The following is a 24,063-nucleotide window of genomic DNA, read 5'->3' as shown; positions in this document are numbered from 1 at the left end:
TCTGGGGAGGCACTAAAGATCAATTTAATGACTTTGTTGGGACCCTGAATGTAAATAATTTGGGATTATTTTTTACGTCAGAAATTCACCAATTTACCATCACATTCCTAGATTTAAGAATTTATAAGTCCCCTGAGGGAAGACTAAGTACTGAAGTTCACAGAAAGGAGACAGTAACTAACAGTCTCCTCAAATGGGACAGCTGGCACCCCCAATCGGTCCGTAGAGGAATACTAAAAGGGCAGTTTCTCCGCCTACGGAGAAACTATACAAATTTTTCGGAGTACCAGCAAGCGGCTGCAGAACTTAGGGGTAGGTTTCAGCAAAGGGGATACCCTGAGAGAGTTATTGCAATGGCTCATCAACATGCGGCCTCCACAGAACGTACAGCACTTTTGCAATCCAAACCAAGGGAGCAATCTGATGTGGTTAGAATTGTGGGCACATTTGATAAAGCCCATGTGGAAGTACACGCAATTCTGCAAAGATACTGGAGCATTTTGAAGACTGATCCCCACATTGGTTCTTCCCATGGAGATTTTCCATCAATTACTTACCGTAGGTGGCCTAATCTACGGGATAAATTGGTGCATAGTCACTTAAAACCGACAAATCAAAATAACTGGCTACAACGTCATGTTGCTGAGATGATGGGTACTTACCATTGCGGGAACTGTAAGGCATGTAGGTACATTAGTCCTGGGAGTACTTTTTCCATTATTTCAACTAGTAGACAATATGACAACCGCAGTTTTATTAACTGTAAATCGAAAGGAGTGATCTATCTACTCACATGTAAATGTCAAGCACAATACATGGGCAAAACGATTCGTGAGTTACGTAGAAGGGTGCTTGATCACATCAACAACATACTTAGAAGAGATGATACTCCCATTGCACGACATGTATGGGAGATGCATGAGGGAGATGTATTATGCATCTCATTCCAGGGAATTGAACTGGTTAATCCTTCGCCGAAAGGGGGGGATTTTGACCGTAAGGTGTTACAAAGGGAAGCGAGATGGACATATCTTTAAAGGAAAAGCATACAGAAAACCACCAGGCGTAAATTGATACAAAAATACAAAATCTTTAATTCAATAAAAATACACATATAACAAAACAATACATATAGAAGATTCAGGGAAAGTGATATACCTAAAAGCAAAGGCACAAGATGGTATGGAAATATGTTACAACGAGTATTGTAGCAGCAAACAATGACACAGAGTACATACAATTAACTGGGTGTGCAAGTGGGATAACACTGAAACCCATTGAGACAGATATATAATGACCCATTGAAATGGCCCTGTGTAACAGTTGGTAATGAAGGGTTAATTGTGCAAAAAAGATATCTGCATGTTATAACCAGAAAGGTCAAAGACTTGCCCCCCCCAAAAAAAAATAATTATTAATTGTCCAGTATATCTGCCTGCATGCAGAAAGTAACTCACATGAAAAACCTCATAGAGAGGTTAACTGTGCAATGTATGTGACTGCATGCATGAACCTATAGACAAAAGGACTTTTGCCCAACAATCCAGGGTTAATTATGCATTCTATGTATCCATATGAATGGGTATGTGAGAGATTCCCCAAATAACTTCCAGGTGTGAACTGCCAAGTTGCATAATCACCACACATAACCCTACTATACAGTAACCCAATAACCACCATGGATCTAGCGTATAAATAAATGTATGAACGCTACTGCTACATACCGTACCGTACCAGCTGTGCCTGACACCCGACGCGCGTTTTGCCTAGACGGCTTTGTCAAGGGATATGTCATATCACTATAGTTTCGGCTAACTGTCTTTGATACATCTGAGATGGGTTATTCTCTTTATTCCACCAAATTCATGATCGTCTCTACCTACTGTATGATGGTCATCATTATCTCCTTTTACAATTTTTATATATCTCTTGTATTTGTTAACATCTTTGCATATTATGACCTATATGTGGATCTTCTTTAAAGAGATATGACTATGGTTATATCGGAGATGGTTTAAGTTTTTGATTGTCGTTTATTCCATCAAATGCATGATCGTCTCTACCTACTGTAGGATTGTCATCATTATCTCCTTCTGCATTTTTATATCTTTTATATATCTCTTGTATTTGTCAACATCTTTGCATATTATGACCTACATGTGGGTCTTCTTTAAAGAGCTATGACTTTGGTTACATTTATACTTATAAGCAACCTGTACTTTGTCGGTTTTAGTTGATTACTCCGCCCGGCTGATGCATGATTGGTTGGATTTTCACGCAGCGCCGTGGGTACGAGCTGACGTAGTAGGCTAACCCTCAGGGTCTGAGGGTCTGTAATGCATCAAGCCCCCTGATTGGTTAATATGGCGAGGGAGGCAGGATTAATCGCCTTGTTAAAAGACCACTTGCCGGAGCGCTCACTCGCGGCCGAATATCAGTGCCGGAGGAGAGCGAGGCAAATAATGGGCTCTTCTATTTTACAAATCTAAAACACCTCTGATGAATAGTTAGTGTTATATCTACTAGGAAACGCGTTAGTGTTCTTAGCTAATCTCTTAGTGTCTAAAAAGGGTTTCTCTCAAGCCTGTGAGTTACTCTACTACCGTATTTTACGGACTATAAGGCGCACTGGACTATAAGCCGCATTGCCCATGAGCGCCTTATAGTCCGTCTCGGTTCATATATAAGGCGCACCGGACTATAAGCCGCAGTCCGGTGCGCATTATATCTTATTGAAAGCGGCGGCAGGCAGACTTTGCCAGCGGCCGCTTAACCCCCCGCGTGCCAGCCGCTTCTATTGGAAGCGCTCGGCAGGCGAGGAGGGGCTCTATCAGCAAAATCATGCTGATAGAGCCCAACCGTAAACGTTAGATTAAACTACCCCCCCGTTTTAAAATAAAAGCCTGAAACAGAATGTGAAACTTACCGAGCGGTGCAGGGTGGGCGGGCATTCAGGACTCCTCTTCCTCCGATGTTCCGTTCTCCTCCGGCGCTCGCAAGCTGATAATGGCCAGGGCACATGCGCAGTAGAAGCATTATGATATTGCGCATGCGCCCCGGCCATTATCAGCGAGCGCCGGAGGAGAAGGACGGAACATCGGAGGCAGAGGAGGCCTGAATGCCCGCCCGCCCTGCACCGCTGGGTAAGTTTCACGTTCTGTTTCAGCGTGACAGCAGGGCTGCCGGACACTTCCTATTCATTTCTATGGGAGCAGGCATGCGAGCGCTCCCCATAGAAATGAATGGACTGCTTTTTTCCATTCATTTCTATAGGGAGCGCTCGCATGCTGGCTCCCATAGAAATGAATGGGAAGTGTCTGTCCATTCATTTCTATGGGGAGCGCTCGCATGCCTGCTCCCATAGAAATGAATAGGAAGTGTCCGGCAGCCCTGCTGTAACGCCGGCGTGTACGGCTGTGATACACACCGGCGTTCGGTAGTGTGAATGCACCCTTACGGTGCCTTTTATGTATGTATGGAAGCGGCACGCAGTCTTTGCCGCCGCTTCCATCCATATATAAGCCGCACCGGACTATAAGCCGCACTTACGATTTCTGAGGAAATCGTAGGTTTTTATGTGCGCCTTATAGTCCGGAAAATACGGTAACATCTACACAGGGATTTAGCTTTTTTTGTGAAGTGGGTCAGGTCTTACTTCCCAGATTACTTCATTTATTTGCTTGTCTAATGCTCCAGCTTGTTAGTCATCTCTTTATTGTCTAGAAGTGACTATATTATTTATTCATTGGAACTTAGCCATAATTTACTAGTCCTAGGATTAAGACTGTTAGTATTCTAGGCAATATATTTCTCATAATACAGGGACTATCTAGAGTGTTTTAAAAGCCTCATTTATACTTATAAGCAGCCTGTACTTTGTCAGGTCTATCCTGTATATTGTTTCCATGTAACAACATGGCTCCGATGTGTTGATTTTGAGAGGGGCGGGTTTTAGTTGATTACTCCGCCCGGCTGATGTGTGATTGGTTGGATTTTCACACATGCGCTGTGGGTACGAGCTCACGTAGTAGGCTCGTACAGGGTCTGAGAGTGCGAGGTAGGCAGAATTACTCACCTTGTTAAAAGACCACTTGCCGGCACGCTCACTCACGTCCGAATTGTTGCAGAGTGCAGTCGCAGAAGAAAGCTTCAGAGTACATTATATGGATTAATCTTCAGTTTACTTATCAGAACATGAGGTAACATCAGCATGTCTATATAGCAACACAACAAGGAACACACTGGGAAGAACTAACCATAGATAGATGCAGCAATGTGAGATACAGACAAGTCTCCATCGCATATCATTACATGTATTCAGCACATAACAATAATAACATCACCATCTAATGTCCGGAAGCTGTAAGTTCCTCCAACACAGTGTAACACAATAAGTCTATATCTGTTGCATATATGTATATACCAACACGAATATCAGTGCCGGAGGGGAGCGGGGAAATAATGGGCTCTTCTATTTTTTAGCTTTTTTTGTGAAGTGGGTAAGGTTTTACTTCCCAGATCACTTCATTTTTTTGCTTGGCTCCAGCTTGTTAGTTATCTCTTTATTGTCTAGAGTGACTATATTGTTTATTCATTGGAACTTAGCCATAACTTACTAGTGCTAGGATACAGACTGTTAGTATTCTAGGCAATATATTTCTCATAATACAGGGGCTATCTAGAGTGTTAGGGAATACTCAGCCATTTATATCGTGCCTAGATTATCTGGGAGACTCCCGTTTAAATTAACTTGTTGTTGTCCAGGTTAGAAAAGATTGGACACCACATATTTTCATTATTGAAGCCTTGTAGCTTGAGGACATTTATGAAGGAATTTTGGTTGAGTTTCCAGTACAGTGCGTATAGCCGATATTGCCTATCCAAATGATAACTGGTGTATCCAACTAACAATATTGTGCTGTTGCCTCAGTTACACTCAACTCTGGTCCTTTATTGGAGGGTCTTTTTTACTAAGTTTTAAATGGTACTAATAAACTTTACGTTTTTATACTTACCTTTGTAGCAGGTGGACATAGGACTTTTCAACTCTAGTTTGTTGCTTGATTAAGCTATGCCTAGGGGTTACCCTGTTTTAGTTTTGTGATAGTTATACAGTGAGATATCAAGGTAAGCCAAGCCCCCTTGCAAAAACGATGCAGCCAATATAATTCCAGGAATGTGATGGTGTTAATATGACAAAGTTCAATGCCTGAGACTTAAGTGTTCTAAGAGCAGAAGTTGTATATGAACCTTGAAAAACATGTTCACTGCTGATATCCAACCTAGAAGAGATTTGTGTAAGGATTTCCTTTTGGTACACAAAGCTTAAATCTCTAATCATAATACGTATGTCCAAATGAGAGGCGTAGCTACGTGTACTGCATAGGGAGGGCAAACGTATCTAAGTGGGCCCCCAACGCAGTTGTACCAATATTATCACCATAATGATCATATGGTGGTAGATATTGGCTGTGCACAGGGCTCTACAGACCATTTAGGTGATACTGTGCAGTTACATTTTGTAACTTAAAGTTGATGTCTCTTACTAATCGCTCACATTTCTCTTCTCTTTCTTTCTCTTCTCTTTCCTCCTAAGGGTCCTAAAAAGAAAATGATTCATAGATGTATTCATATGCAAATGAGAGAAAAGTCATATTTGGAAAGTATGAAATTACCTACTGCTGGTGAAAACACTCCAGAGTATAGTAATAACATTTTGTGGGTGGTGTACTCTGCTGAACCCAAAATTTTTGAATTATTTGCAATGAACACCATTGGGGCTGTTATGGGACATAAAACTGTGTGCAGGGACTACTATGGCACATTATAGTGTGTGAATAGTGTACTATGATATGCAGGGGCCATGAAAGGGGGCGCTATACAGTGGGGGCCCCTAAGTCAAAAGTTTGCTATGGGGCCTAGCCTTTGCTAGTTACGCTTCCTGGTCCATCCCCACCACAGTATAATGCTCCTCAGTGGAATCAGACAGTATAATATGCTCTCCAGCTTTCCACACAAAATAATATGATCCCCCCGAGCCAACACACAGTATAATGCTCCACAGTGGCCCCACAAATTACAATATGCTTCCCACAGTGGTCCCACATAGTGTAATGCTCTGGAGTGGCCCCAGACATTATAATGCCCCACATTTCCCTACACTGTATAAAATGCTCCCCAGAGCCCACTCTCACCACAGTATAAATCTCCACATTGGCCCCACATGGTATGATATACTCCCCAGTAGCCCCACACATTATAATAGGTGCCCCATAATACCCACCCAGTATAATGCTCCATAATGTCCCCACACACTATAATATGCCCCAAGAGCCTCAATACACTTTAGACAAACCAATCAAAATTTGTTTTGACAAATATTCATGAAGTTCAGCCCTCTGATTCATTTTAGTGATATTATTATACTCTGGGTCACCTCAGACCAGAGAGAGGCCCATTGAAAGTGATGGAAAATAACAGTAACTCAATTTGCCTCACCTCTCTGGGCATCCTCCTATCGTTCTGCTGTCTCCGACTTCCTCTTCACGACAGACATCCTGGCAGTCACTACTGAGGACTGTGATTTGGCCTCAGCAGTCGTGAGGGGAACACTGTTGTTATGATGCCGATGCGCCTCACGTAACCGCTGAGGCCCAATCACAGGCTTCAGCTGTGAACTCAGGATTGCTTGTGAGCCACAGGTCAGAAATGGCCTGAAGATACTGCTGCTCTGCTTCGATAAAGGGCCCATCGGCACAAGACACCAGTTCCCTTTCCATCAGCAATGTGACAAGGCCCCATTCTTGACTGGGACCTCCAGAGGATCCTCCGGTGGGCCAGTCTGATGCCGATAGCAATCATGAAATAATTTAGCTATTTTAGTTGGGTCATAATGTGGCACATCAGAACAATGAGTGGTACTTTTCAGTGCGGGGGAACATGTAACTTGAGGGGGGCATGACACAGTGGGGGCACCTCGGGGGGGGGGGGGGGGGCAGGGGGACACGATGGGGGAGGCCAGAGGTGTGGGGGGAAATGAATTTGTGTGGGCACCCTGAAGAGGGACATGAATCTGTGGGGAGCAACTTGGAGGAGGGCATTATAAGGGGCATATTGTATAGGGCCACTAGGGAGCCATTATACTGTGCGAGACCAACTAAGGGGAATTCTACTATGTGAAGGCCATTGAGGGAGCATTATAATTTGTGCAGGTCAGGTGTTTCTGAGTGGTGGTGATGGAGGGGGCCACTTATGAAATCTTTGCACATGGCTCACAAATGTGTTAAAACTGCCCTGGTTGCTAATGCTGCAAAGGTAAGGCATACCACAAGTGGTGCAAGACAGATTGCTGTAGAAATGTGCAGTACAGAGGAGGGCTACAGCGGCTCCATCTTTGAAGTGGGTTTGGTTTCAGGGTCAGGGGAGAAGGCAGAGAGGAGAACTCCGTGGTCTCCAGGTCTTCTGTTCCCCATGTTGATAATTTAAAAACTGATTTTAGAGCAGATATCAGCACTAAAAGATATAACTTCAAGTCCAGGTATCTCCTTTCATTGGCTTCCAGTCACATTCCCAATTCCCTGGGCTAATTTAGTTTTTTTCAGTAGAAATTCATGTGACAACTCTCTCTGCTGTGCTCAGAATAGAGATGTGAGTGTTGTTTTAACTAGAGCAGAGATGACATTAGATTTTTTTCCTTCTAGGGACCATCGATGAGTATTCAAGGATGTCATCCCTTCATGAGGTTATAAATAAGGTGCAGAGCCAAGTACGCTGGTGTCTTCTACTAGCTGTGGATGTACTGCTCATGATGTGGCAACACTTCAAAGCCTTCCTTTCATTATGGTATGTTTTTCTTTCCTATTTCTGGACCAATTCCAAATGTTACATTATTACAATCCTTTCCAATAATTTATCTGCTTAGTTTCAGGTATAAAGCTTCATGCCAAGGGTTTTCTAAAAATAAAAGTAAGAATCCAATTTCTCTTGGATGAATGTAGGTGAAATGTGTGTTGTGTGCAAAATCTTACTGTTCTTGTTTACATCTGTGTTCAGGAAACATGAGTGTTAATTCAGAAGTCGACACGCTCTCTTATTGTTCTAAGAAATGGAAAGGGGAAGCCCTTAATGCTAAGCAGATGAGGAAGGTAAACAGCTCTTACTCTCAGCACTGTTCTTCTTGTACAATAGGAGTGGATGAAAGAGTAAAAACTGAATAACTGCCTTTTGTCACACATGCAGGACTGGGCCTATTATTGACATACACACACTTTCAGAACATGGCCCCAAACTGATCATTCCCATTTCTACTCCAGCACCACTATGAGGTCAGCTAAAAGGCGTGATGACTGGTTTCAGTCTGAAATTTAAGCCCTTACTTGACCTTTTCAATACCCTTTATTGTATTGATTGTCAATTTGAAGAGCGTCTGTCCAGTAAATTTATTATAAATGTAATGACAATACTTTCTATAGTTTTAAAGTATGCCCATGTTATTCTGCTTTGGAGTCCTATTTTCATGTAATTCTCCCTTTTATTAGTATGCAAAAAGTGCAAGTGTTTTTGGAGGGTACCTCAGCTTGCCTGTGCTTTGATCTCAGCTCTAGATTTGTAGCAAAGCACTTTCCCCTCATTTGCATACAAATAAAATGGCAATCTACTTGCAAATGAGGCTCCAAGGCTGAAACGCAGATGCATAGTTGGAAACTCTGCGATCACCTCTACAAAGTACTACAATTAGGTTTATAACAAATTTATTACTGACGGAAGTGTTAAGTTAAACGTTGCTACAATTGAACTTGGGGCCGGTTTTAGACAAATTTTGGCACAGAGCAAAAGGTCTGGAATGCAAAAATGCCTGAACTGACTGAATATGGTCAAATTGGAGGCCATTGTGGGCTGAACCTGAAGTACTTACTAATTTGCCGAATCGGAAGGCACCTAAGAAAGTGAGTGTGAGAGAATGTTTCTTGAAATAATAAAAATTCATACCTATCTGTAGATATTACTGTTAACTTAAGGATAAAATCTTTAAATGAAACCAGCCTCCTACCATTAGGCAGTGAAGTGCTGTGACCATAACCCTTCAGGGTCTGGCAGACTAAAAACCGCTTGGTATAATCCACTATGTCAAAAAACTTAATCCAAAAAGCCAAGGCTGCTAGGGTCTTTTGAATTGCTAATGTGAACTTGCCACACAAACATTTAAAGAAATTGCAAGTAAGCACAAGGTGACAGGTGAAATTATTGACTGGGGGGATGATACCGACTATTAAGCACATATACCACTGACAAACTGTCCCAATGAAACCACATTCTCTTGTTACGCAAATGAGGGCCTCAGAGCTCAAGTACAGCTACAATCGGGAAAAATCTAACAGCATTAACTGTGTTCACAACAAGGAATTTGGCAGATTTGGGGGCGGATTTTGCCCATCAATCCAAATCAGATTCTTCTCAGAATCCGCCTCCCATTGTTTTCACTGGAAGGAGGAGGTCGCAGCAGGACACGGGAAAAAGAAGCGTCCTGCTCAATCTTGCCACGGATTCTGTGGCTGATTCAGCCACAGTGTCGAGTGGCTCGAGATTGTCTATGCTGTGATCATGCATAGGATGTCTGCGTCTCTGCAGAGGAGATGCGCTCAAGTTGCAAAAGTATGTTAATGTATGTTTAACTATGTTACTTGGTTATTCTAAGTGATCTTGTTAAGTTGATTATTATATTAAAGGATGACAATATACATGTACATAATATTATAGGCCTATGAAAATGTGTACTGGAAACATAACATCAAGACCTTACAACCTGTAAAAGAGGACAACTACTGTATGCTCCGGGCCATCATGTTCCAGGTTTTCAGTCAGGCACTTCCATTCCCTGGTTGGATGAAAGAGAAAGATATCCTAAAGGTGCTATATTTTTTTTACCGTAAATACAATAATTTCATCTATCACTGGATTCATCATTTTATATTGTGTTTAAGAAAATAAACATCCTAATAATAATAAACATTATCAGTGGCATAACTATAGTCTTGTGGGCCCCCCTACGCAAACCTTTGTCCAGGACCTCATACCCCCTCCCTACAGCAAATTCTTGATAGTGACGGTTATGGGGTCCCACAAAGTATAATATGCTCCACAGTGGCCCCCATAAAGCATTATATGCTCTACAGTATAATATGCTCCACCCAGTGGCCCCATATATGTTCCCGCCAGTGCCCCCACCTAGTATTAGAAGCTCCCCACAGTGGCTACAGCTCCTGCTGTCTTGAGCATCTTCAGACGTCACTGCTTAGGCCTGTGATTAGGGACGCACTGATGTCGTTATGCCGCTGCACCCTTGTGACCGCTGGAGCATAATCACAGGCATTAGTCAAATGATGGAAGAGTGCTGGAGAGGAAACTGAGCCCAGGAGAGGTGAGTATATGTATTTATTATTTTCAGTGACCTCCCCTGGGTTGCCATCTATTGGAAATGGGCCTGGTAAACCAGATTTCCCCGACTGCTATCATAGTGATCTAGGGCCCCATCCATCTCCAACTGGAGCCCCATTCCCTGCCAGGACCGGTCACACTCCCTCTGACTACAATCGTTATGCCACTGAGCATTATATTGCATTAAATAGGCTTACTAGGTTTACAGAACAAACTTAGAAACTGACACTTTCAATTTGTAAATTAGAACTTGCAAAATAATACAATGGATATACTTCATTAATGAAAGTCAGTCAGCACCAAAAACACGTGAGGTCAGTGATATAATTTGTTTGTAGAATGGCTGCTTTATTTTGAAAAAAAACCCCAGCCTTTTATTCCTGCGCAAATGAGCTAATAGTGCATCGGGGGCATATCATGGGCATGGGCATCAGCCTCTTGGGATTTTTTTTTATTTTTCAATGGATCAACACTGTAGCGTTATAAGTTGGATTTCATGGACTAGTGTCTTCATCCACCTTGCCATCTTCAGGGTTTTATTCCTGCATGGCCATCATGGCCACTCCATTCACCATCAGGCTCAGGAAGGTTTACAATTATTAGAACTTGCAACAGGGGAAACCCTACTACTATCATCAGACTCCCTGCAGGCCCCTCAGCACTGCACTTAGTCACCTAAAGATATTGCCACAGGTCACCTGCATCAACCAGATTTATACACAAAAGATACAATAAAGTAGACTATGTACCAAATATGTTTACATTGTCAATTAGCCCTGTGTATATTGCTAGGAAAATCCCTTCCATGAGAGTTTCATATTCTTTTTTATTCTGTAGTTTCTGCATTATTGAATACAAGATTAAGATTTCTTTGTATATTTAGGCAATTTGACTTTTTTACAGCTCTGTGTTGTAGATTATAGCTCTGTCTCTGATTATAAATATTACTGAATTTATGTACATTTGGTGTAGATATCCACACAAGTACTTAGTTGACATTGAACATTGCAATAATTATACAAATGGTGATCATTTTGTAAGCCTTAATACTTATTTCTGATCCAAATCTTGTCTGAGTGTTAGAAAAAGGGAGCTTGCAGATTACAAACTGAATTGCTTATATGCAAAAGACTATCTGGCATATGCAAGTAAATATGCTGCATTTCTACACTACAGTTCCATACTGGTAATGGTGGATATGTTCCACAGTAACTTACATTTGATAAATAATTTATTTCCATTGTTCCTCACATCATTTTTATTCTTACAGCTTCCTGAAAAGCTCCTATATTCTCAAGGATGCAACTGGATACAGCAATTCAGCTTTGGCCCAGAAAAATATGTCGGTCCAAAAGTCTATGGAAAATTACGCAGTTGTCTAGATCTTTTCAAAAATGAGGTAACTACATAGAGGAAAATAAATGTAATGTTTTTATAGACTTGGTTGTTGGTTATTACATAAGGCTGTGGAAGGGAATCTATACATCCTAGCCATGGTATGACAGAGATATTATCTCATTGAGAGACATGACAGCCAGTAGTGTATTTTTTTATGAAATTTCTATTTATTGAGAATTTCCATCTAACAAAAATACAATACAGAAAATGTAAATATTGTAGATACATCTTTGAGAAATAAGTACAAGATGGAAAAAATGTGTATGTAATAAAAATATAGGGGGATGGGATAAAATTATCCTATAATGTAACTACAAAACATACATGGCAATAAGAAAAAATAACCTGAATACACAATGGACCCTTTACCTGGATGATAAATGATTAGTGAGCGACAAAAGAGAAGACCAGATAAGTTAACCACACTGTCATTGGATGGGGGGGGGGATTACGAAGAAATGGCGGGGGCTACTAGAATTTAATAGAGTGAGTATACATGAGGTGGAAGACTAGGAGTAGTATCTGTAAGTAATTCATGAGCGCCAGATCTTTTTTAAAAAAATGGTCATAAATAATTTCTACCCAAGAAATTAACTCATTCATTCTGTAGATTTGGTTAATTAAATCACACCATTGGGATAGTGGAGGTGGGTCTTTCTGTAACCAATTACATGGAATTAGTAATTTAGCAGCCATCATCATAAAATGGCCAAGGAGGATCTGGCTTGTTGAAAGGAAGGCTCATTTAGCCAGAATAATAATAGTTTAGGAGAGAGAGACAAATGTAGATGTTTTTTTTCTACATCCTTTCAAAAAGGAATGATTTTGTCACGGTATCACCAGTGGAGCATATTGCCCATTACCAAATCATATCGCCAGCATTTGTCTGACACAGAAAGACCACATTTGTGTAAAAACAATGGTGTTTTATACCATCTTGAGATTATTTTATAGAAATTTTCTTGAATGCGTATACACTTCGAGAAACCATGAGAGCAAATCAGTAGCTGTTTGCACTATTCATTTGTGAGCCTTACATTTAGTTCCTTTTCCGAAGCATCTACATAGGGTGGCTGGGTTGTAGATGATACACCAGGTAACTATTTTGATAGTTTTGAAGTTCTCTTAAGGGCTAAGAGTACAAAGGGTAAGATAGTCATTGTATCACACTCACCTCTTACCTTGAAATTTTCATAAGAAAAGTTATCCTTGCTTCTGGCTACTTTATGTGTGTCTACAACAAAGTAAGCTGCATATAAGGGGGAAAGTTATGGCTAGTACATAGGGTATAGCACCCAATGAACTCTTGATGGCCTTTTTCAAGGGCCAAAGGAGAAAAGAAGATGGAGTTTGTGAGCTAAGGGTGTCAGATGCAAAGGATTCAGGCACATCTATCAAGCATAAGTTTGTGTGGTGGCTGCGATTTTTCTTGCCCTCAAATCAGGAGCAATAAGTATTTAGGGTTTAGTCACACGGAGTAACGTGCCGCGTGACCTGGCATGTATACGGCGTGTGAAATTTTGAGCGCTATAAAAGCTCCCATTGATTTCAATGGGAGCCTGGATCGTATATGCCACGTTATTTTGCGGCCGCAAAATAACGCGGGATACATGATCTAGGCTCCCATTGAAATCAATGGGAGCTTTTACGGCGCTCAAAATCTCACACGCCGTATACGTGCCAGGTCATGCGGCACATTACTCCGTGTGAATGGACCCTAAGGTGCTTATGTTGCTCCAGGAACTTGAGTCTGGTAGCTTCATTCTAAGAAATAATGGCCATCTGGGAACTTTCCAGATGGCTCCCTGTTTGTTTCAACAGTTCGTTTCATGACCAGTTTAAGTGCCTGAGAGATCATGCACTTGAGGAAAGCTTTAGATATAAGCCCCAGGTCATCTGATGGTCGGGTCTTTCCATATCTGAGGTCTACCACGGGAGCCAGCACCATCTTAATCTGTGCAATGTTGGGTGCATGCCTTCTCTCTCATTTTTTCCTTGCTGAATTTCACCATTATAGCTGAGAGAAGAATAAAAAAAAAACAGCTTGGTTACTGGTCTTAAAACTAGCTCCCAAACCACTTGAAACCAGCATCCATCGATTTCATCAGACGCTGAATTTTTAGCTAGTGGAAAAAATAAGCATCACTTTCAAGCTGCAGGTGGTTTCTGTCTGAAAACTTCTATTGAATATAATGGGAGGCAGAAAAATACCATCTGGCAGGGGTGAAATTGGATGAAATATTGGAAACGGAATTTGGTCAAGCAGAAAAATTTATCTTCAAATTCCTGAAGCTGAAGTTTTCAGCTAGGAAAAATTCCACCATGTGAACATACCCAAAGTAGGGGTGGTAATTAAATTCTTATATTTTAAATTAATTTTAAAGAAAAAAAAAGAGATAAGACACGTATATCATAGGCACTCATCATTACAGTATGGAATTAGCTAAGGGCTCGTTCACATCTGCGTTGTGCACTCCGTAGTTCAGGTTTCCGTTTCCTGCCTAAATCAGAGGCAGGAGACGGAAACCTGCAGGAGTCTTTCTCACCCATTCAAATGAATGGGTGAGAAGGCTGTCCGGCCGTGAGCGGCGGTGAGCGTTTTAGGCTCTCCGCTGCAAAACCGGGTTTTATAATCCGGACACAGAGTCGGACATGCAGTACTCTGTGTCCGGATTAAAAAATCCGGTTTCGCGGCGGAGAGCCTAAAATGCTCACCACCGCTCACGGCCGGACCCGGTCTGAGCTTTCCGACTTCTGGCATGCAGAAGACGGAAAGCTCAGAACGAACAGATGAACGCTAGTGAGAACCTAGCGTCAGTAGCATGAGTCCATATCTTCTATAGACCTTGATGTCAGTACTTGAAATAACCTTTCAATGTATGATAAGTTGTCATATTAACAGTACCCATGCTTTTAACAGAGATTTCATTGTTGTATGGTATTATTTGCAGTCATTTATAGACTGAAACATTCTTCTGTATATATGCCACAAATATATTCAAATATAAGCGAATACAGCTATATTTGTCTCTATTCCTTTCTAAAACAACATACAGTGGTACCGTATGTAAAAGTATAGTAAACTACACTTTTCAATATAATAGAGATAAAAGTAATTTTTTGGCATACAGTATGTTTTTATAATGATTGCTTATGATAATATTCAATGTATGTGTCAGCAGAATAGAGGCAAAATCTGACGTAAACCTTCCATGTGTAATATTTGCTGCAGTGTGTGAATTCTACTGTACAATAAATATGATTTCCATGTTTTTCTCTGTTCTAGTGGGTAGATTTTTGTGCTTCTAAGGATCGAGTGGAAAGGAACAAAATGTGTAGATATTTTTTTTCTGATGAGACCAAAGAAAATAAAGTGTATGAAGCCTTAAAATTCATTATGTTGTACTTGGTGATAGAAGCTCATGATAATCTGAAGACTGAAGATCAAATTCCCAACTTCTTCCACTTCCTCTTTTCACGAGACACATCTGCGGACCCTCTAAGCTACATGATGAACCATTTGAATATGGTCGGTGATACCATAGGTCTGGAGAAGGTAAATTTGTGGGGTGATTCATTTCAAGAGTGATGGTTACAGCAGCAGGTCCTCTCTGGATCTCCATAGATTATCATACTGAACAATCAATGTTGTAGATGCAAATACACCATATTGATATTTCTAGTTCTTCGCTAATAGATATGGTGTCTTTCCAGTAACACTTTTATTTATATATTACCTTTTTAACATACTGGGAAATGGTTATATCTGCAATCTAAAGAAGAAGCTTCAAGCTCAAAGAAGAACTAGATGGTTTATGCCCAATATATTGTCCATCTCTTGCTTCTACCACATGAGAAATGAGATTCTCAAACCTAACCATTGCCATGACATCAATATGTAAATATTAATCCAATTCTTACTCACTTGAAGATCAACAGGGCTCAACATCCATAATTCCCACCTTTTAGATGTTTGAAGCGAACTCTGTATTTGGGTGAGCACCATGGCATCTTCACAGAAAGCCATATACTGGACCATACATTGTATGGATACGTTAGGTATAGATTTGAATGGGAATAATGGTTGTGTTGAGAGTTTCAGTTGTTCAGGGTTTTTGTTATCATGTCTTCTAGTGTGTCTCGGTTGCAAATTCTGTTCACAAAAAAGTCTAACAATATTCAACTTTAAGTCATGGTTGCAGCACATTATGTGTCACAACGTAACTCAATTTACTAACATTAGTGAAGGAGTTATAAGGCAACCCAGGGATCTTTGGTTGTGCAATGCGAGGGAACTTGCAGTAGCAGTGGGTCTCAGCAGTCAGACCCCTGCAGTAAACATAGGGGAAAGGATAAGTGCCTATAGGTTGAAGAGCCACTTTAAGAAATAAAAAATGCCATTGCTTTCTCTTGGAGTGATGGAGTGATTGCTGGTATACTTCTAACAACTTCTGGGGATAGTGACCACTTGGTAGGGAACCCATGAAAGTAAAATATTTTCATTTGTCTATGAATTTTTGTCAAATTCATTATCACTTTTGATTCATTCATTGCAAATACTATCTGTATTTTATTAGACAAGGGGAATAAAGATCAGTATCTAAAAAATTCTGTGTGAAACTGGCAGAGGTTTAAATTTGTAAGTCATTTTTATGTAATGAGTTTGTTGTCTATTTTTATTCCCTAAATAAATTTTGCCTATAATGTGAGCATTAATAAAATATAAACCTCCTTGGTATACTGTATGTACATTGTAATAATTTAGTCTGATAGGCTCACGCCTTATGTTTTCCTTCCTTGGGTTTATAAGGAGGAAAGAAAGATTTAGTATTTACTCTTCCCATTCAGTTTGATCTACAATCTATCCCCTCTCCCTAACTTTATGGACAGATTTTTTTTCTACCATAGTAACTATGTGCCTTATTTTTTACACGATCCTCTCTTTATTCTAGGCTGAGCTGTGTTTAGTCGGCTATGCTCTTGAAGTGAAGATAAAAGTTTTGCGGTTGAGTAAATTTAACACAGAAAAGTTTGAAATGATTTATCCTTTGGATCACAAGCGAGATTGGCATGAGATTACTTTAATAACGGACGACGATCAACACTATAATATACCAGGCGTCTACCACTGAGTTACCTACCACTAGGTCACCTACAGAGAAAATGTATTGCTAGTATGTATTGCACTTCAGGTTTTTTTATAGGCCATGGGACAAATGACAAGAAATTGGAATACTCTAATGGGTTATGAATGTCTAACAAATTCTTACTTTCCGAGTTGAAGTTATTCCTGTTTTCTCAACAGATGAATTATGGTTGGTTGGTTGGAATGAAGACACAGAATATGAAAGACTTGTTTGCTTGTACAAAAATGTGCTTTAATTTGTTAACTTACGCAGTGTATATACTGGTTAAAGATATTATGGTTAAATGGTTAAAGATATATTTACAATAGTGTTTCAGAACATGTGTGTAATGCTTTATATGATACGTGTGAATAAAATAAGCAGAGAGAATACCAGAAAAGCTGAAAATGGAGGTGATAAATCCAATAGATCACTATGTGATCATTAGGCTGAACATAGAAGGCACCCTCATTCAGAAGCGACAACCCTCATTCTCCAGGCCTTAACTAATATAAAAACATTTCTAATATAGTCAAATGCTTTCTTATATTAATGAAACTATTAATATCAGGGAATGGGACACACATACAAATATACCTAACTCGCTGTATATCAGTTCAGTGAGGTATCCGTTCACACATGTATGACCCTGGATGCATCATTAAAGAGGAACTCTGCTTCCACACTCACCCATCACATTAGGCTACACAGTAGTGAAACGAACCATACAATCACACATCCACACAAATAGCTGCTGGTACTCACAACTTATGGTAAGAGAGCAACCAACATACCCAAGCCACGCACAACTGGCACACAAGAGGGTGACAAGACTAAGCAATAGTTCCTCTCTTTGGACTTGTGGAGTCATTTAGAGCCAAAAATAATCTAATTAAATTTTAGATTTTATATTACAAAAAAAAGTACAATGATATAAATAAATAAATAAATGTAATAAAAAGACAAATGCATACAAACTATGAACAACAAAATGGCTGGGAGCACAGCAAAAAGTAGATGGGTAGACTCTACAGGTGTCCTACAGTATATCTCTAAAGTCTGACCCTTAATTCATCAATTTGTAAAGGATTTTTAGCTCTGCTCATTTGATGTAACCTCTGATCTATGAAGTTACAATTTTCACTTGGATGTCAGAGCATTGAGTATCTATGCTTTCAGATTAACAAATGGAGTCATGATGTCAGCTACACTCCACACACACTGACTTGCCAATTAGATTGAACACAATTGAATTAGCATCTGCGACTTGTTTGACCATCTATATCCTTTCATCACAACTAATATTTATATGAAGACAGAAATACATTAATATAGTGCAATCATGTCTTACACACTGTCTACCAATAAGTATTTGGACATTTGCGGTAGAATAGAAAAACAACATTTATTCAAATTCAATAGTTGGTAGACCCCAGCAGATGCTTCCTTACAGATGGTATTGATCGACACAATACTCCTGGATGCCTGTTGAAACTCCTGGTGTATGTGAGCCATCAGTTGGGTGCGTTTTCTCTGGCCAGCACTTGTCGGTCTCTATCTCCCAGTTTTGGAGGTCTGCCGACTCGGGGCACATTCCAAGAATCACCGTTCACCTCTAATTCGTAATGATATAGGCCACTGTCGATTTGGGGTAATTCAGTTCGCTTGCTATGTCCCTTTAGGATCGACCATTTTTGTGGTACTCCACAATTTCCCCTTTCTCAAAATCGGACAATTCTGCACTTCGTGGCATCTTGGATCTAACTAATGCCAATGCACTAATGCCAATGCTGTTTCCCATTTAATGGCGGTAGGCATGACGTACATCATGACTGCAGATATCTTCATTTGCATGGGTGTCCAAATACTTACTGGTAGACTGTGTAGCATTTAGAGTCAACAGTTTAGGGCTAACAAACAATATTTTCTATAGCAAAAAGCAGTTTATTAGGTCATTCCGAGAAAAGATCACAGATACAATATTTGTTTCAAAAGTGGTAGAAAAATAGCACTCTTTACGATTACTATATTGGGGCACATTTATACTCTGTCTAGGGGAAAGAAGGATTCAAGATCAGTATGAAAGAGATTTTTACTTTAAGAGCAGTGTGACTGTGGAACTATTCCAAAAGAAGAGGTGAGGGTTAACTTGTTCAAAGGATTTAAAAGGAGCCATTCTTAAAAAAAGATATGAGCTATTTGGTGCGGTGATGGAATTGCAATCACTCCAATGACGTAAGCAGTGTCAATGCTCCAAAGAACTAATTTGCATATTGATAAAAATGGTGATATCTTGGCATTGGAGGCACTGATCCACAAGGTGAAAACACTGTATGATTCAGATGACTCTACCCTATCTACAGGGCTGGGTTGATATATCTGGTGATAGATTTCCTTTAACATGTCTGAACGTTATGGATATTTGTCTTTTTAAATCTATGTTACCATGTAGTATTAATAATAACTATAAAAACAAGTAAAATATATAATTACATGCAAATATGGAAAATTAGGGGTAAATTATTACTACACACAATAGTATATAGTAAAGGAATTTCTGGCACTCCAGAGTGTGTTCAAAAGAAATTGTGCTTTATTGCATCCAAATAGTGAAATGCCATGGACGAGGAACCCTGTCCATGCCATGCATCCGTCATACTGAAGAAGGTCATCTTGACCGAAACGTCTATGGCATTTGACTATTTGGATGCAATAAAGCACAATTTCTTTTAAACACACTCTGGAGTGCCAAAAATTCCTTTACTACTGAATATGGCAGTGACAAGCCTTTTCTGAACACCCACCTGGGCAACCGAGTGACAATACATTACAATTAACACAAATATATATATATATATATATATATATATATATATATATATATATATATATATATCCACATCAGAGGTGTAACTAGGGGTTCAGCACAGGGGTAGACCAGGGGGGGGTCCAGGTCCAGGGGTTGGATCCTCAACCTAGGTATACCGATATTATCACTATATGGTAACCGTATAGTGGTATATATCCGCTTTTCACAGGGCTCTGCAGACCATTTAGGTGAATACAGTAAGCAACATTCAGTGATTTATCACTGACGTCTCTGACTAATCGTTCACACTTCCTTCCAATTTCTCTTCTATCTGGACCGCCATGACTCCTTCTTTCAATCTCTGTAAAGTTTGCAGCACAGAGATCTTTGGCTCCTTACTTTTCCAGGCATCTGACTCACATTGTCCTCATCTGCACACCCATTCTAATGCTACCCCCAATTATAAAATATATACTATAATCCCCCATAATGAATAATACTCCCAAGTGCATCTTTAAATTAATATGTGCAGGGTACACATATAGGACGTCTATGTCTCGGTGCAGGAGGTGTGATGCTATGACGTCATCACTCCTGCCTGTCCTGACATCAGAAGTGTTCTGTCTGGTCTTGGTGTCCTGTAAACCACAAGATAGTTGCAGGATGGGTTTTAAATAGAACGGTGTCTAGTTAAAAGTAAAACATGTATTATGGTGATCCTGGTGTGGGCCCCACAGAGTCAGTGGGCCCGGAGAAGCTGCCCCTCTACCCCCTCTGCTAGCTATGCCTCTGGTCACCAAATATTAATCCTGCAATTGTGGAGGAACTGTTAAATAGATGCCAATCTTTATCAAATTGCTCCAGAAAAATAAAGTAATTCAGTATGGATCCTATCAATCAGGATTCTGACAGAGGCAACTTTGGTTTCTTTTATAATGGAAATAGAAGATTTGTCACCAGTGATCTAGGTCTGATCAATAGGAATTCACTGTAAGAAAGACAAAGCTGTGCAATACAACCACAAATTCAATGAATAAGAGAACTTAGTTAAAAGTATGAAAAAAATAAACTATACACTTCCTTTTTTTCCGGGAGACTTGCGTAACCGACTTATTTTGGTATTGTGTGTGATTTCTTGTTTTTACTTATTTAACAGCTAATTGAATAAGAGAGAGTGTTGTTTCTACTGAAGGAATAACGGATGACAATATCATAGATTGTAAGTTCTTGGGTTGGGTCCTCTCTCTTTTTGTACCAGTCTGCCATTTATAAAACTCATATTGTTGTATATTTGTGTCTTAAGTTATCTACTTGAACCCTTTTTCATATCTTATCTTCTTATCTTATGGTAGAGTTGGAAGGGACCTCAAGGGCCATCAGGTCCAACCCCCTGCGAGTGCAGGTTTTCCTAAATCATCCCAGCTATATGTTTATCCAGATTCCGCTTGAAGATTTCCATTGATGGAGCGCCCACCACCTCCCGTGGCAGCCTATTCCACTCTCTCACTACCCTCACTGTCAGAAAGTTTTTCCTAATGTCTAATCTGTATCTCTTTCCCTTTAGTTTCATCCCATTGCTTCTTGTACTTCCTTGTGCTAATGAGAATAGGGTAGATGCACTGTGACTACCTTTCAGATATTTGTAGACTGCTATTAGATCTCCCCTCAGCCTTCTCTTCTGCAAACTAAACAATCCCAGTTCTTTTAGCCGCTCCTCATAGGACATGGTTTGCAGACCTTCCACCATTTTGGTTGCTCTTCTCTGGACTTGCTCCAATATATCGATGTCTTTTTTGAATTGAGGCGCCCAGAACTGTACACAGTATTCCAGGTGTGGTCTGACCAGGGAAGAGTACAGCGGAATAATGACCTCTCTTGATCTAGATTCAATGCTTGTCTTAATACATCTCAGAATTTTATTAGCCTTTTTTGCAGCAGCACCGCACTGTTGGCTCATGTTGAATTTGTGATCTACTATTATGCCCAAGTCCTTTTCCCCTATGCTATCACTTAGTTCTATTCCTCCCATACTATATATGTTTTTTACATTTCTGTTACCCAGATGTAGAACTTTGCATTTGTCCCTGTTAAATACCATTTTGTTCGCCTCAGCCCATTGTTCCAGTGTGTCTAAGTCCTTTTGAATACACTCTCTCTCCTCTCTAGTGTTGGCTATTCCTCCTATCTTCGTATCATCTGCAAATTTTATGAGTTCCCCAATAATTCCATCGTCCAGATCATTTATAAAGATATTAAAAAGTACTGGGCCCAGAACAGAGCCCTGCGGCACCCCGCTTTTGACTTTCTTCCAGTTGGATGTGTAGCCATTTAGTATTACTCGTTGTGCCCGATCATTAAGCCAGTTGTGAATCCACCTAACTGATTTTTTGTCAAAGCCATACTTAATCATTTTTTCAATAAGAAGGTTATGTGATACTTTATCAAATGCCTTACTGAAGTCAAGATATACTATGTCCACGGCATTCCCTTGGTCCAACCATTCAGTGATTTTGTTGTAGAAGGAAATCAGGTTAGTCTGACAAGATTTATTGGTCATAAAGCCGTGGTGGCTCTGGTTAATTAATGCCTTCCCATCCAGGTACCGAAGTAAATGTTCCTTGACAATTTGCTCAAAGATTTTTCCTGCTATCGAGGTCAGACTTACCGGCCTGTAATTTCCTGGATCGTCCCTTTTCCCCTTTTTGTAGATGGGGACAACATTTGCCCTTTTCCAATCTAAAGGGACCACTCCTGTTTCCCATGACTTACCGAAGACTATAGCAAGGGGTTCTGTTATTTCCTCTGCTATCTCTTTCAGGACTCTAGGGTGTAAATCATCTGGTCCTGGGGACTTGGTTTCCTGTAACTTGGCTAAGTGCTCTCTTACCAGACCTTCGCTTATAGTCAGCTTGGAGTCCTCCTTCCCCTCATCTCCATCACCATTAATGTCGATATTTCCATTAGTTTCTTGGGAGAAGACAGATACAAAATATGAATTTAGTAGCTCCACCTGCTGTTCCACCATGTTAACTGTTTCTCCTTTGTCATTCTTCAGGACTCCAATGGTCTCCTTCACTTTTCTTTTGCTTTTAACATATCCCCAAAATCCTTTTACCTTACTCTTTGCCTCTTTTGCAAGCTTCAATTCGTGTTCAGCCTTAGCTCCTTTGATGCTTGTCTTGCAGAGTCTGCAGACTGCTGTGTACTCTTCCTTAGGTATAGTTCCCATCTTCCACTTTTTGTATGTTTCCTTTTTCCTTTTTAGCAGGTTATGTAATTTTTTGGTCATCCATCCTGATATTTTTAGGTGCTTCCCATTTTTCTTCCTTCTAGGTATTGTTAGTTCCTGTGCTTTAATGATTTCCCTACAGAAGATTTCCCACCCTTCATGTGCATTTTTGTGCTTAAGAATTTTGCACCATGGAATTCTGCTAACCCTTGCCTTCAGGCTCTTGAAGTCTGCCCTGCTAAAGTCGAGCATTGAAGTCTGTGTCTTCTCAGGTCTTCTTCTTCTTGCAACCCCAAACTCAAGTATAGCATGATCGCTGAATCCCAGTGTCCCTGCTACCCGTAGTCCCTCAACCATGTGCTCTTTGTTGGTTAGGACTAGGTCCAAAATGGATGTTCCTCTCGTGTTTTCTTCTACTAGCTGGGCAATGAAGTTGTCTGCTAGAGAGGATAAAAATTTGATGGAGCCTTTACTCTTGGCTGTGTGGGTTTCCCAATGAATGTCAGGGTAATTGAAGTCTCCCATGATCACTATTTCATGTTTCTTTGAGAGCGTGGTCATTTGCTGTGAAAAAATCTCATCCATGTCTTCTGTCTGTCCTGGTGGTCTGTAATAAACGCCTAGTATGATGTCCTTATCATTGTTTTTCCCTTGAATTACTACCCAAATAATTTCCAGTAGATTATCATTCTGTAAAACTGTAATTTCTGTGGAGATGTGTTCTTTTTTAACATACAATGCAACTCCACCCCCTCTTTTATTAGTTCTATTCTTTTGGAATAAGTTGTATCCTTCCATCTGTATGTTCCAATCATGCATGTCGTTCCACCAGGTTTCTGTAATGCCGATGACGTCATAGTTTTCCTTGTGTATCATCAGCTCTAGTTCTCCTTGTTTGTTTCCCATGCTTTGTGCGTTTGTGTAAAAACATTTCAGATTGTGCTCTGTTACATCCTTTTTCGTAATTTCCTTCTGAGTATCTTGTCTTGGGTCCTCTTTACCACATCTAGTAACCTTGTTTAGTATGTCTTTTGGCTGCATGTTCTTGTCTTTCTTTTTGTCTTTCT

At 40.2% G+C, this 24,063-nt stretch overlaps 1 protein-coding gene across 2 annotated transcripts in view; it reads left to right on the top strand.

The window, feature by feature from the left end:
* Window positions 1-16,998, top strand: part of OTULINL (OTU deubiquitinase with linear linkage specificity like) — a 46,982-nt gene extending 29,984 nt beyond the window's left edge. Inside the window, exons 2-8 of one of the 2 annotated variants that reach the window (XM_075272202.1) lie at window positions 7,701-7,842; window positions 7,928-7,965; window positions 8,053-8,144; window positions 9,757-9,906; window positions 11,705-11,833; window positions 15,119-15,388; window positions 16,785-16,998. In XM_075272202.1, coding sequence (XP_075128303.1) covers window positions 7,701-7,842; window positions 7,928-7,965; window positions 8,053-8,144; window positions 9,757-9,906; window positions 11,705-11,833; window positions 15,119-15,388; window positions 16,785-16,964 — 1,001 coding nt within the window. In that variant the 3' untranslated portion in view covers window positions 16,965-16,998. Of the gene's footprint in view, window positions 1-7,700; window positions 7,843-7,921; window positions 7,966-8,052; window positions 8,145-9,756; window positions 9,907-11,704; window positions 11,834-15,118; window positions 15,389-16,784 lie in introns of both variants that reach the window. The other variant, XM_075272201.1, reaches the window with a different exon arrangement.
* Window positions 16,999-24,063: the final 7,065 nt, after the last annotated feature.

Source organism: Leptodactylus fuscus, chromosome 4 (genome assembly GCF_031893055.1).
Source record: "Leptodactylus fuscus isolate aLepFus1 chromosome 4, aLepFus1.hap2, whole genome shotgun sequence".
NCBI lineage: Eukaryota > Metazoa > Chordata > Amphibia > Anura > Leptodactylidae > Leptodactylus > Leptodactylus fuscus.
The sequence above is the reverse complement of the archived record's forward strand: the minus strand, read 5'-3'. Positions and strand labels throughout refer to the sequence as shown.